The sequence below is a fragment of the Zalophus californianus genome, chromosome 2 (assembly GCF_009762305.2).
Source record: "Zalophus californianus isolate mZalCal1 chromosome 2, mZalCal1.pri.v2, whole genome shotgun sequence".
NCBI classification, from domain to species: Eukaryota; Metazoa; Chordata; class Mammalia; order Carnivora; family Otariidae; genus Zalophus; species Zalophus californianus.
The window spans coordinates 140231870-140244511 of NC_045596.1; the positions used below are offsets into that span (position 1 = coordinate 140231870).

The window sequence follows — 12642 nt, forward strand, 5'->3', positions numbered from 1 at the left end:
CAAAACAAAAACTTATAGTAAATACCTAAAAGAAAATGAGAAAAGAATATAAATATAACACTGAGGAAAGATATCAAACCACAAGGATAGAGAGAAAGAGAAGAAAGGAACAGAGAGGAATTACAAAAACAGCCAGAAAATGGTCAACAAAATGGCAATAAGTACATATCTATCAATAATTACACATAAATTGATTAAATACTGCAATCAAAAGGTATAAGTAGGTTGAATAGTTAAAAAATATGCATCTCTATGCTGCCTATAAGAGACTCACTTAAGAACTAAACACACACAGACTAAAAGTGAAGGAATAGAAAAAAAATATTCTGTGCAAATGCAAATGAAAAGAAAGCTGGTTAGCTGTACTCATAGACAAAGATAGGCTTTAAAAGGCTAATAAAAAACAAAAACAGCATTGCATAATGTTAAAGGCATCAATACAGCAAGAAGATATAACACTTATGAATGTATATGCAACGAACTTAGGAGCACCTAAATATGCAAGTATTAACATACCTAAAGGGATAAATTAACATAATACAATAGAAGTAGGGTACTTTAACACCCCACTTACATCAATGGATAGATCATCCAGACACAAAATCAGTAAGAAAAAATTGGCTTTAAATGACACATTTGGTAAGAAAGACTTAGTAGATATACAGAGCATTCCATTCTAAAGCAGTAGAATACACCTTCTTCTCAGGTGCACATGGAGCAATGTCCAGGATAGATCACATGTTAGGTTGCAAAGGAAGTCTCAGTAAATTCAAGAAGATTGAAATCATATCAAGCGTCTTTTCTGACCACAATGGCATGAAACTAAAAATCAATTACATGAAGAAAAATGAAAAAACAAAAACCCACGAAAATGTGGAGATTAAACAACATGTTACTCAACAACCACTGAGTTATTCGAGAATTCAAAGAGGAAATTAGAAAAATATCTGTAGACAAAGGAAAATAGAAATAAAATATACCAAAATCTATGGGCTACAGCAAAAGTGATTATAAGAGGTTAAGTTCATAGCAATATAGGCATCTCAAGAAACAAACAAACAAAAAAACTCAAACCATCTAACTTTACACCCAAAGGAACTAGAAAAAGAAAAAAAAATGAATCCAAAGTTAGTAGAAGGAAGGAAATAATAAATGAAATAGAACTTAATAGGTAATATAAAAAAGCAGTGAAACTATAAACTGGGTCTTTGTTTTTTTTTAAGATTTTATTTATTCATTTGAAAAGATATATAGAGAGAGCATGAGCAAGGAGAGAGGCAGAGGGAGAAGCAGACTTCCTGCTGAGCCAAGAGCACCATGTGGGGCTCGGTCCCAGGACCTGGAGATCATGACCTGCGCTGAAGGCAGACGCTTAACCATCTGAGCCGCCTAGGCACCCCTAAGCTGGGTCTTTGAAAAGATAAACAAAATTAATAAACCTTTAGCTAGACTCACGAGAGAGAGAGAGAGAGAGAGAGAGAGAGAGAGAGAGAGAGATACCACAGCAATCCAAAGGATCATTAGACTACTATGAACAATTATAGATAAGCGAATTGGGCAACATAGAACTGGTTATGTTCCTAGAAACATGTAATCTTCCAAGACTGAATCATAAAGAAATAGAAAATCTGAATATACTAATTACTTATAAGGAGATTGGATCAGTAATGTAAAAGCTCCCAACATACAAAGGTCCAGGACCAGACACTTTCATTGGTAAATTCTATTGAACGTTCAAAGATGTAATACCTATCCTTCTCAAACTCTTCCAAAAAAATTGAAGAGGAAGAAGTACTTCTGAACTCATTTTATGAACTCAGCATTACTCTGATACTAAAACCAGACAAGGACACCACAAAAAAAAAAAAAAAAGAAGAAAATTACAGGTCAATATCTCTGATGAATATAGATGGAAAAATCCCCAATAAAATATTAGCAAACCAAATTTGACAATATATTAAAAGGATCATGCACTGTGATCAGGTGGAATTTATTTCAGGGATGGAGGGATGACTTAACATGCTCAAATTAACCAATGTGATATACCACAATAACAAAATATAGAAATCATATGATCATCTCATAGATACAGAAAAAGCATTGACAAAATTCAACATCCATTTATGATAAAAACTCTTAACAAAGTGGGTATAGAGGGAATGTACTTGACATAATAAAGACCATATATGACCATCCCACAGCTAATATACTCAATGGTGAAAAGCTGAAAGTTTTTCCTATAAGATCAGAACAAGACATTTTTGCCACTGTTATTCAAAATTGCATTGGAAGTTCCAGCTACAACAATTAGGTAGAAAAAGAAATAAAAGGCATACGGTTTGGAAAGGAGGAAGGAAAGCTGCCACTATTTATAGATGACCTGATGCTATTTGTAGAAAACCTTAAAGGCTCCACCAAAAAACTTTTAGTGCTAATAAATGAATTAAGTAAATTTTACAGGATACAAAATTAACATATAAAAATATGTTGTGTTTCTAACACTACTAAGTTATCTGAAAGAGAAATCAGGAAAACAATCCTATTTACAATTGCTTCAGAAGGTATAAAATACCTTGTAATAAATTTAACTAAGGAGGTGAAAGACCTGTAGACTGAAAACTATAAAACATTAATGAAAGAAATTGAAGAAAATACAGATAAGTAAAAACATATTCCATGTTCATGGATTAGGAGAATTAATATTGTTAATATCCATACTACCCAAAATCATATACAGATTCAGTGCAATCCCTACCAAAATTTTAATGGCATTTTTCACAGACCTAGAACAAATAATTCTAAAATTTCTAAAAAGTCACAATAGAACCCGAATAAACAAAGCAACCTTGAGAAAGAAAAACAAAGCCTGAAGTATACACTCCCTGATTTCAAACTATACTACAAAACTGTGGTAATCAAAACAATGTACTATTGGCTTATAAACACCCTCATAGATCAATGAAACAGAGTAGAGAGCCCAGAAATAAACCTATATATATACATATATGTATATATATATATAGGCAATTAATCAACTGCAAAAGGAGCACAAATATACAGTGAGGAAAGGATAGTCTCTTCAATAAATGGTGTTAGGAATACTGAACAGCTACATACAAAAGAATGAAACTAGACCACTTTATTACACTATACACAAGAATTAACTCAAAATGATTAAAGGCAAATGTAGGACTGGAAACCATAAAATTCCTAGATAAAAACATTGGCAGTAAGCTCCTTGATATTAGGCTTAGTGCTATTTTTTGTTGTTGTTGTTGGTTTTCTTGTTTGTTTGTTTTTGGATCTGATTCCAAATGCAGGGGTAACAAAAGGAAAAATAAATGGATCTACATCAAACTAAAAAAGTTTTTGCATAGTGAGAGAAACCATGAGTGAAATGAAAGGCAACTTGCTGAATGTGATAAGACATTTGCAAATCATATATCTGATAAGAGGTTAATATCCAAAATATATAAAGAACTCATACAAATTAATAGCAAAAATATAATCTGATTAAAAAATTGACAGAGGTTCTGAAGAGACATTTTCCTGAAGAAGACATACAGATGGGCAACAGGCACATGAAGATGCTCAGCATCATTAATCATCAGTAATTAATTCAGGGAAATGCAAATCAAAACCACAATGAGATATTACCTCACACTTGTTAGAATGGCTTTCATCAAAAAGACAAGAGATAACAAGTCTTGGCAAAGATGTGAAGAAAAGGGAACCCTCATGCACTGGTGCAGCCACTATAGAAAGTAGTATGGAAGTTCTTCAATAAACTAAAAATAGAACTACCGTATGATCCAGCAATTCTACTTCTTGTTATCTATCCGAAGAAAACAAAAACACCATTCAAGAGAATTTATTCATCCCTATATTCATTACAGCATTCTCAGCGATAGTCAAGATAGGAAAACAACCTAAGTATCCATCAATACATGAATGGATAAAGGGGTGCCTGGGTGGCTCAGATGGGTAAGCGTCTGCCTTCAGCTCAGGTCGTGATCTCCAGGTCCTGTGATCAAGCCCCACATCTGGCTCCCAGCTCAGCAGGGAGCCTGCTTCTCCCTCTGCCCCTCCTCCTCTCATTCTCTCTCGCTCTCTCTCAAATAAATAAATAAAATCTTAAAAAAATAAATGAATGGATAAAGAAGACATCACACACACACACAATGGTATATTAGTCATGAAAAAAGACTGAAATCTTGCCTTGAGGGTATTATGTTAAGTGAAATAAGTCAGCCAGAGAAAGACAAATGCCACATGATTTCAGTTCTAAGGGCAATCTAAAAAACAAAACAAACAAACACATAAACCAAAATAAAACTGAGACTCATAAATACAGAGAACAGAGTGGTGGTTGCCAGAGGGGAGGGGATTTGGTAATATGAAATAGGTGAACAGGATCAAGAAGTACAAACTTCCAGTTATAAAATAAGTAAGTCATGGAGATGTGATGTACAGCATAGGGAATTCAGTCAACTTTTTGTTAACTTTGCGTGGTGATATAGGGTAATTAGACTTATTATTGTGGTGATCAGTTTGCAGTGTATACAAGTGTCTAATCACTGTGTTGTACACATGAAACTAATATGATATTGTATGTCAATTGTATTTCAGTTTAAAAAATGATGAAATCATTTGTAGTGTTGATTATCAAAGAGAAGTACAGAAAATTTTTACTCGCAATATAGGAGACTCAAATGCCTGAGCCAGCTATCAAAGTTCATCTTACTTTATATCATTAGGAAAGAAATAAAGAGGAAATAATATTTCTGAAAATGATTTCAACTACCAGTAAAATGAGTAGAAGTTTGCTGTTAACCATAGTTATTAGGTTTCTTTTAGTACATGGAAGAAACATCTTATAATGGAAGTAACCTTCAAAAATGATTCTTACTCTTAATAATAGGACTCCATTTTAACATAAATATGTACTTAAGCAAGAAATATATAAGTAGTATATAAATATATAATACTTAACACCGTGCTTAGCAGTTATGACTATGCATACCTTGGGTGACTCAACATTTAGGCCAATAGAAAAGAAAGAATTTATTGTGTGAGATTTCCTAAGTATTGGAACTACTGTCACAGGGCAGTTCTGGTATGAAAGAGGTCATGTCATCTTGGAGATTAATCTTCAACAAATTTATGACTTGCTCTGGCTCAGAAACTTTAGATCAACTGTTATTCAAGGGCAATGTCTAATGTGCAGACTTTAGCCTCACATTTATATGCAAAATTAGTAACTATAGTAGGAACCAAATTGGTTAAAGATTGGATTACTTTAATCCATTTTAGAATACTCTTTTAAGGAGAAGTCTTATCATCTTTTTTTTTTTTAATTATTTAGGGTAAGTTCCCCTGGTGCTCTCTATCTCTGACCCTCTTCCTTCTTTTCATAAAATAAGTTCAATTTTCTTTATTTGGACCATGTATGGCCATATTGTTTTTACTTAGCACCAAACACTGAGTCATCTACATGTTAAGGCCTCAAAATGTATGACTGAAATTGTTCAATGTTCCCACTTTGGGAAATTTTTATAAAGCATTTTGCTTTAACTAGAGAGTATCTTCCCATATTGTGCTTTAAGTTGAAATCTCCTGTGGGTTATAGATAAATGTCTATAAAATCAGCTCCATAGCTTTATAAAAATCTCACCTTAGAACTAGATATGTTGAAATATACTTATTCTTCCTTATCAAGAAGCAAGTTGTAACAGTTGCTTCTAAGAGAGGTTGGCAGGAATGCAGGGTTTTTCCTGAAAATGCTTATATTACAGATAGATGCATCAGAGATTTGGGGAGCACATACTACACCATACAGGCTGGTTAGTTCATTAATGTGTGAGGTCATTGAAGATAGACTAAAACACTTTATTTTATTTATTTTTTAAAGATTTTATTTATTTATTTGAGAGAGAGAGAATGAGAGAGAGAGAGCACATGAGAGGGGGGAGGGTCAGAGGGAGAAGCAGACTCCCTGCTGAGCAGGGAGCCCGATGTGGGACTCGCTCCCGGGACTCCAGGATCATGACCTGAGCCGAAGGCAGTCGCTTAACCAACTGAGCCACTGAGGCACCCAGACTAAAACACTTTAGCCTGGGACTTGGGTTCTGTAACTTAAAGATGATTCTTTAATCCTTAATGCTCAAGTGAGTGTACTGGATTTCCTTCTTACAGAGATATTATGTTCTGGTGTCACTCAATTTCTTTATTGTCTTTTGGAAAATTTTTCATTAATGTAATATTTATATTTTTCATAGTCATATGGCAGTTGGAATAAAAACTTAGATGAGTGTTGTAATAGTTCCATTCTGAATTGTAACCTTGAATTTGAAATTCTGAGAACTCAGCTTTACATTTGGATCTTTCAAAACTTTTGAAGTTACATAAATGAGCCATAAAAGCAGCATCTTCAGCTACTAAGGTTGTGAAAACGGAGTCACTGAGACCTGAATTCTGAGGGAATTCTCTGTTTCTGGAACCATGGCCATAGATCTACATAGAGAAGTCTGTTATTTTCAGATTTCAAGAAACAGTATAGCAATACAATTATAAATAGCCAGTTGAGAAACCCATTAAAATGAAAATGTCCAGAAGTTAAAATGACAGTTGTGAAAAGTAAAACAAAAATAAATAAATTGTTAAGTTCTGAAGCACATTTTTCTTGATCAAAAAGCCCTCCAAAAAGGAAAAAAAAGACAAAAAGACCTCCAAGTAGAGGTTGGAATTGATTCATCAGAGAGAATCTTGTTTCCATTCTGAATGAACTCAGCTGCTGGTGTTTTACCTTTAGTGACAAAGTCACATGACCAAAACCTGCAGTGTTGTGTGTACGTACAAATACTGCTTTTATATTTTTCTCAGTGTTTCATAGAAAGACTCTAAAGCAAATAGAAGGATGATTTTTGTTGATCTTGACAAATGTAGTCATAAGAGAAAAGTGGGGACTCATTAGGTAATAATATAACATTTTATGATCATTCCTGCAGTACTGAAAAAAGCAGTGAGATTTTAGAGAAACAAATATTATAAGAATGTAAAATGTACACATGGAAAACAACCCAAAGTGTGCTTGTTGTAATCCAGCTCTTTTTTGAAAATTAACTTATTAATCAAATTCAGTATTACTTTTTCAATGTGATATGAAGTGAAAACAGTAGCACTGGATGCATACTTTTGCACATAGGTGAGTATTGCTATATAGCTGTAACCAGCCTTTAGTCAAGAGCAGATGATGATGGGGTGCCTGGGTGGCTCAGTCGGTTAAGCAGCTGCCTTTGGCTCAGGTCATGATCCTGGGGTCTTGGGATCGAGCCCCACGTCTGGCTCCCTGCTCAGTGGAGAGCCTGCTTCTCCTTCTCCCTCTGCCTGCCACTCTGCCTACTTGTGCTCTCTCTCTATTTCTCTGTCAAATAGATAAATAAAATCTTTTTTTTTTTTTTTAAAGAGCAGATGCACACCTAGGAGGGGCTCTTCTCTTTTCTCTGTCTGTTAAAAGGTTCCTGAAATATTTGTCACTGATTCTTAGGTCAAGAGTACAATTTTCTGAAGATGGAGCCTGGAGAAGTGAACTCACTTGGAGAAAGATACGACTTTGACAGTATCATGCACTATGCCAGGAACACCTTCTCAAGGTTGGAGTCTCAGGTTATACCTTTTGACTTTTAATTCCTTTCCTCTGTGTTGCTCCTCACAAAGCTATGTTTAACATTGGAACTAGAACCACATTCAAATACTGTTGCCATTAAGTAGAAAAATACTTGATTGGTATTTATAGCCAACACTAGCATTTGAAATTTTAAAAACATATTTTCACATTTCCTATCAGATACATAAATTCAGAGTAAAAATTAAAATGGTATGAATTATTTAAACTATTTTACATTCCTAAATCACTTTAAAAAGCCCAAATAAAATGATTATTAAATGATCAGCATATTAAATTGGCGTAGCATTATTTAATGAAAATTAGGCATTCACAAGTCAAATAGGGTACTTGGTTGTTGAGTTGGAATGTCTACTGTCTATGTGACTTGTGTTTTCTACTCTGTATCTTCTATTGCTCAAGTACTAGTTATGCTAATTTAATTCTCAAAGAATATATTATGAAGATATTTTACTTCATATAATTTAAAATTTCACAACTTATTAACCTTAAAGTCATTTCATTAAAAGTTTATGCTATTTTTAAAGAACGTAATAAATTTGGGTTTCAGTTACTTTATTCTAAAGATGATGTCATCAAGCAAATAGTTCCCAGGTAAGGAATTTGGAGCTGTCAAACCACTGAAGTCATCCCCTGTCCATTTTTGTGCCTATTTTACCCTCTTGTCCATTCCAACTCAATCTTTTTGCCCACTTATGTCCATTTCACAATTCATCAAACATCTGTTTCTAAAGGCAGGGGTGGAAAGAAGATAAAAAAAATCAAATTAAAACCCCTCCTTTTTTTAAACATTTTAAAAAAAAGATTTTATTATTTTTTTAAGTAATCTCTACACCCACAGTGGGGCTTGAACCTACAACCCTGAGATGAAGAGTCACATGCTTTACTGACTGAGCAAGCCAGGTGCCCCCTAAAAAATTTCCTGATAAAAAGTAAAGAAAAATGTCTCAAAGAACTCTTAATACTTGGATACATTTTTCAGTTATCCTTTTTGAAAGACAAAACTATTATTTAAAAAATTGAGTGTTAATTGTATTTTAATATAATTATTAATGATATTTAATAATTATTTTCTACTGAAGTGCATATATATTTGCTTAAATATAATAACCACCCAAATACTTATTGTTTCTGGAATTTGAATTTAAGTTTTGGTAGAAATACATCCATAAATTTGGCCTGAAATTAATCTCAAAGAGCTATAAAACTTTATTTTTAGGTCAGTGCTTGGAATTAAATTTTCTGTAGAAACATGTAACAAATGGGATTTGGGTCCCAGTTCAGCCAAGGCGCCTCTCATATACTCCTGAATTATTTAGAACTAAACTGACTTTTGATTCTTTGGAACATAGGAGGTAGTGGAAAGTAGAGAAAATAATTCATTCTTTCTGTCTTTGATAGATGATGAATATATACCAAAATTTAAAATATATATTTCCCCTTACTCTGTATTTCTTTTCCATGTTTAAATTTTTTCCTTTCCTTCTTTTCCATAAATCATTCTGCTCTTACTACCTGCAGTCCATCATCCCCACCATGGTGCTGCATGCCAAGCAGCCTTGACCTATTATTTTGTCTTATTGTTTCAAAATTATCCTATTCAGTTTTCCTAATGAACTTATATTCTTAGAGTGAAAGTAATTATACCTACCTGTTGGAAGAATTAATCCAACCAACATTATTTTATTGTTTTGATCTTTAAAGAGAATGTTTATTAACTCATACATATATTTAAATAACTGAATTCCAGGAGATAAAATATTTGGCACAGTTCTTAGCCACCACCTCCAAAGTATTTGAAGTTTTGTGCGTGTATGTGCGTGTGTGGTTAAAGACACACAACATAAAATTTATAATCTTAACTATTTCTCGGTGTACAGTTTAGTAATGTTAAGTATATTCACATGATTGTGAAACAGATATTCACAACTTTTTCATCTTGCGAAACTGAAACCCTATGCCCATGCCCATTAAACAACAGTGCCCCATTTTCCCCTCTTGGCAGCCCCTGGTAACTACTATTCTACTTTGTGTTTCTGTGAATTTGGATTTAGATATTTTAGATACCTCTTTAAATAGAACCGTACAGTATTTGTCTTTTTGTGCTTGGCTTATTTCACTTAGCACAGTGTTGTCAAGATTTATGCATGTTGCAGCCTGTGACCCAGGATTTCCTTGTTTTAAGGTTGAATAATATACCATTGTAGGTATAGAACATATTTTGTTTATCCATTCATCCACTGATGGGCATTTGAGTTGCTTCCATTTGTTGGCTATTGTGTATAGTGCTGCTATGAATATGGGTATGCAAATATCTTTCCCATACCCTGTTTTCAATTATTTTACATAGATACCCAGAAGTGGGTATCTATACCAGACCATATGGTAGTTCTATTTTTAATTTTTTGAAGAAATGCCATGATGTTTTCTGTAGTAGCTGCACCATTTCAAAATCCCACAGCAGTGCACAAGGGTTCCAATTATTCCATATCCTTACCAACATGTATTATTTTCTATTTCTTTTTTTCCTTTTTTTTTTTAAGTAGTATCCATCCATGACATGATGTTTTATTGTGGTTTTGATTTGCATTCTCTGATTAATGATGTTGAACATCTTTTCATGTGCTTTCTGGCCATTTGTGTATCATCTTTGGAGAAATATCTATTTAATTCTTTTGCCCATTTTAAAGTCAGATTATTTAATTTTTTTGTTGTTGAATTGTAGTATTTCTGTATATATTCTGTCTCCTTCTTACATATGTTATTTGCAAATATTTTCTTTTTTTTTATCTTTGCTACATCGTAGCTTTTTATTTTGATGTAGTTCCACTTACCTATTTTTGCTTTTGTTAATTGTGCTTTGGTGTCATATCCAAGAAATCATTGCCAGATCCAATGTCATGAAGCTTTTCCACTATGTTTTCATGTAAGAGTTTTATAGTTTTGGGGTTTGTGTTTAGGTCTTAAACTGTTTTGAGTTAATTTTTGTACATAGCTTAAATAATTGTCTAACTTCATTCTTTTGCACGTGGATATTCAGTTTTCCCAACATCATTTGTTGAATAGATTGTTTTTTTCCCATTGAGTGGTTTTGGCACCCTTGTTGAAGATGATTTACTATATTCATTAGGGTTTATTTCTGAGATTCCTATTCTATTCCATTGGTCTCTAGGTCTATCTTTATACCAGTATCACTGTTTTGATTACTTTAGCTTAGTAATGTGTTTTGAAATCAGGATGTGTGAGTCCTCCAGCTTTGTTCTTTTTCACAGTTTTTTGGCTATTTGAGGTTCTGTGAGATTCCATACGAGTTTTAGAACTTTTTAAATTTCTGCAATAAATGCCATTGGGATTTTGATAGAAATTGTGGCTGGATCTGTAGATCATTTTAAGTAGTGTGGACATCTTAACAAACTAAGTTGTTTAATCCATAAAAAATGGAATGTCTTTCCATTTATTTGTGTCTTCTCTAATTTCTTTGAGCAATGTTTTGTAGTTTTTAGTGTACAAATCTTTCACTTTTTTGATTGGGTTTATTCCTAAGTACTTTATTCTTTTTAATGCTATTTTAAATGGAATTGTTTTTCTTAATTTCCTTTTCAGATTGTTCATTGCTATTGTATGAAACCCCAACTGATTTTTTGTGTGTTGATTTTTATTCTACAACTTTGCTAAATTTGTTTATTAGTTCTCTCTTTTTTTTGTGGACTCTGGGGTTTTCTACATGTAAGATTACATGATCTGCAAAGAGAGATGGTTTTAATTCCATCCTACTTAGATGTCTTTTACTTCTTTTCCTTGCCTAATTGCTCTGGCTACAACTTTCAGTACTATGTTGAATAGAAACAGTGAGAGCAGGCATTTCTGCCTTGTTCTTGATCTTAGATGAAAAACTTTCAGTTTTTTAGCACTGAATATGTTGTTTGCTGTAGGCTTTTCATTTATGTTCTTTATTATGTGGAGACAGTTTCCTTCTATTCCTAGTGTGTTGAAAGTTTTTATCATGAAATGTCTTTGAATTTTGTCAAATGCTTTTTCTACATTAATTAGATGAACATGTGGTTTTTGTTCTTCGTTCTGTTAATGCAAGTATTTGAAATTTTATATTTTCTTCTGAACCCAGGGAGTCTATAAAAAGTTTCAGTTGTCTTTATGGATGTAGCCCATCAGCAGATTTAGGTACTTACTTTTAGAAAGAATAGGGCTAGATATATGTGGTCTTTATATGCATGGGTAATTTGTAATGTAGAGGCTTGCTAACTGGTATTACTTATTTTTCTTTAATGAAGGAACTGCAAAATTTTACAAAGTTTCTTAAAGAAGCATAGCTAATTCACTCTTCTAATGTAGGTAGAACAAATGAAGATTAGTAAGTGAAGCTCTTTGTAATCTGTCTCTGGACTATTGATAGTGCCTCACTGAGGATATTCAGAAAGAGCCTGTATTGCTTAACAGGCCTGGAAGTGGAGGGAGAGAATTGTTAACTTCTTGACTGCAAAGGAAGAACAAAACAAAGCGTGACTTACCCCCTTCTGAATGGAAGAGAAGGTACCTCAGTAGAGAGGAGTCAAAATTCATCATTCTATTGTCTGAGTTTGAATATATCTATGTCAAGATGTCCTTGACCTTTTTAAATCGAACTGTTTTAAAAATTGGAAAAAGTGAACCTTTTAAAGTTTTCAAATCTGATTTTAGAATTAGAAAATAATGAATATTTTTTAAAGATTTATTTATTTATTTGACAGAGAGAGGCAGCGAGAGAGGGAACACAAGCAGGGGGAGTGGGAGAGGGAAAGCAGGAGCAGGGAGCCCGATGTGGGACTTGATCCCAGGACCCTGGGATTACGACCTGAGCTGAAGTATCACGACTTGAGCTGAAGGCAGACGCTTAACAACTGAGCTACCCAGGTGCCCCTAGAAAATAATATTTTGTTGGTACCAAAGTACTGCAGAAATGG

The 12642-nt window shown here is 33.5% G+C and overlaps 1 protein-coding gene across 6 annotated transcripts in view; it reads left to right on the forward strand.

The window, feature by feature from the left end:
- TLL1 (tolloid like 1) overlaps positions 1-12642 on the forward strand; it is a 215085-nt gene that overhangs the window by 110715 nt on the left and 91728 nt on the right. For all 6 annotated transcript variants that reach the window (XM_035726294.1, XM_027599787.2, XM_027599785.2 and 3 more), the window contains one exon: positions 7547-7652. In XM_035726294.1, the coding sequence (XP_035582187.1) occupies positions 7547-7652 (106 nt within the window). The remainder of the gene's footprint in view (positions 1-7546; positions 7653-12642) is intronic.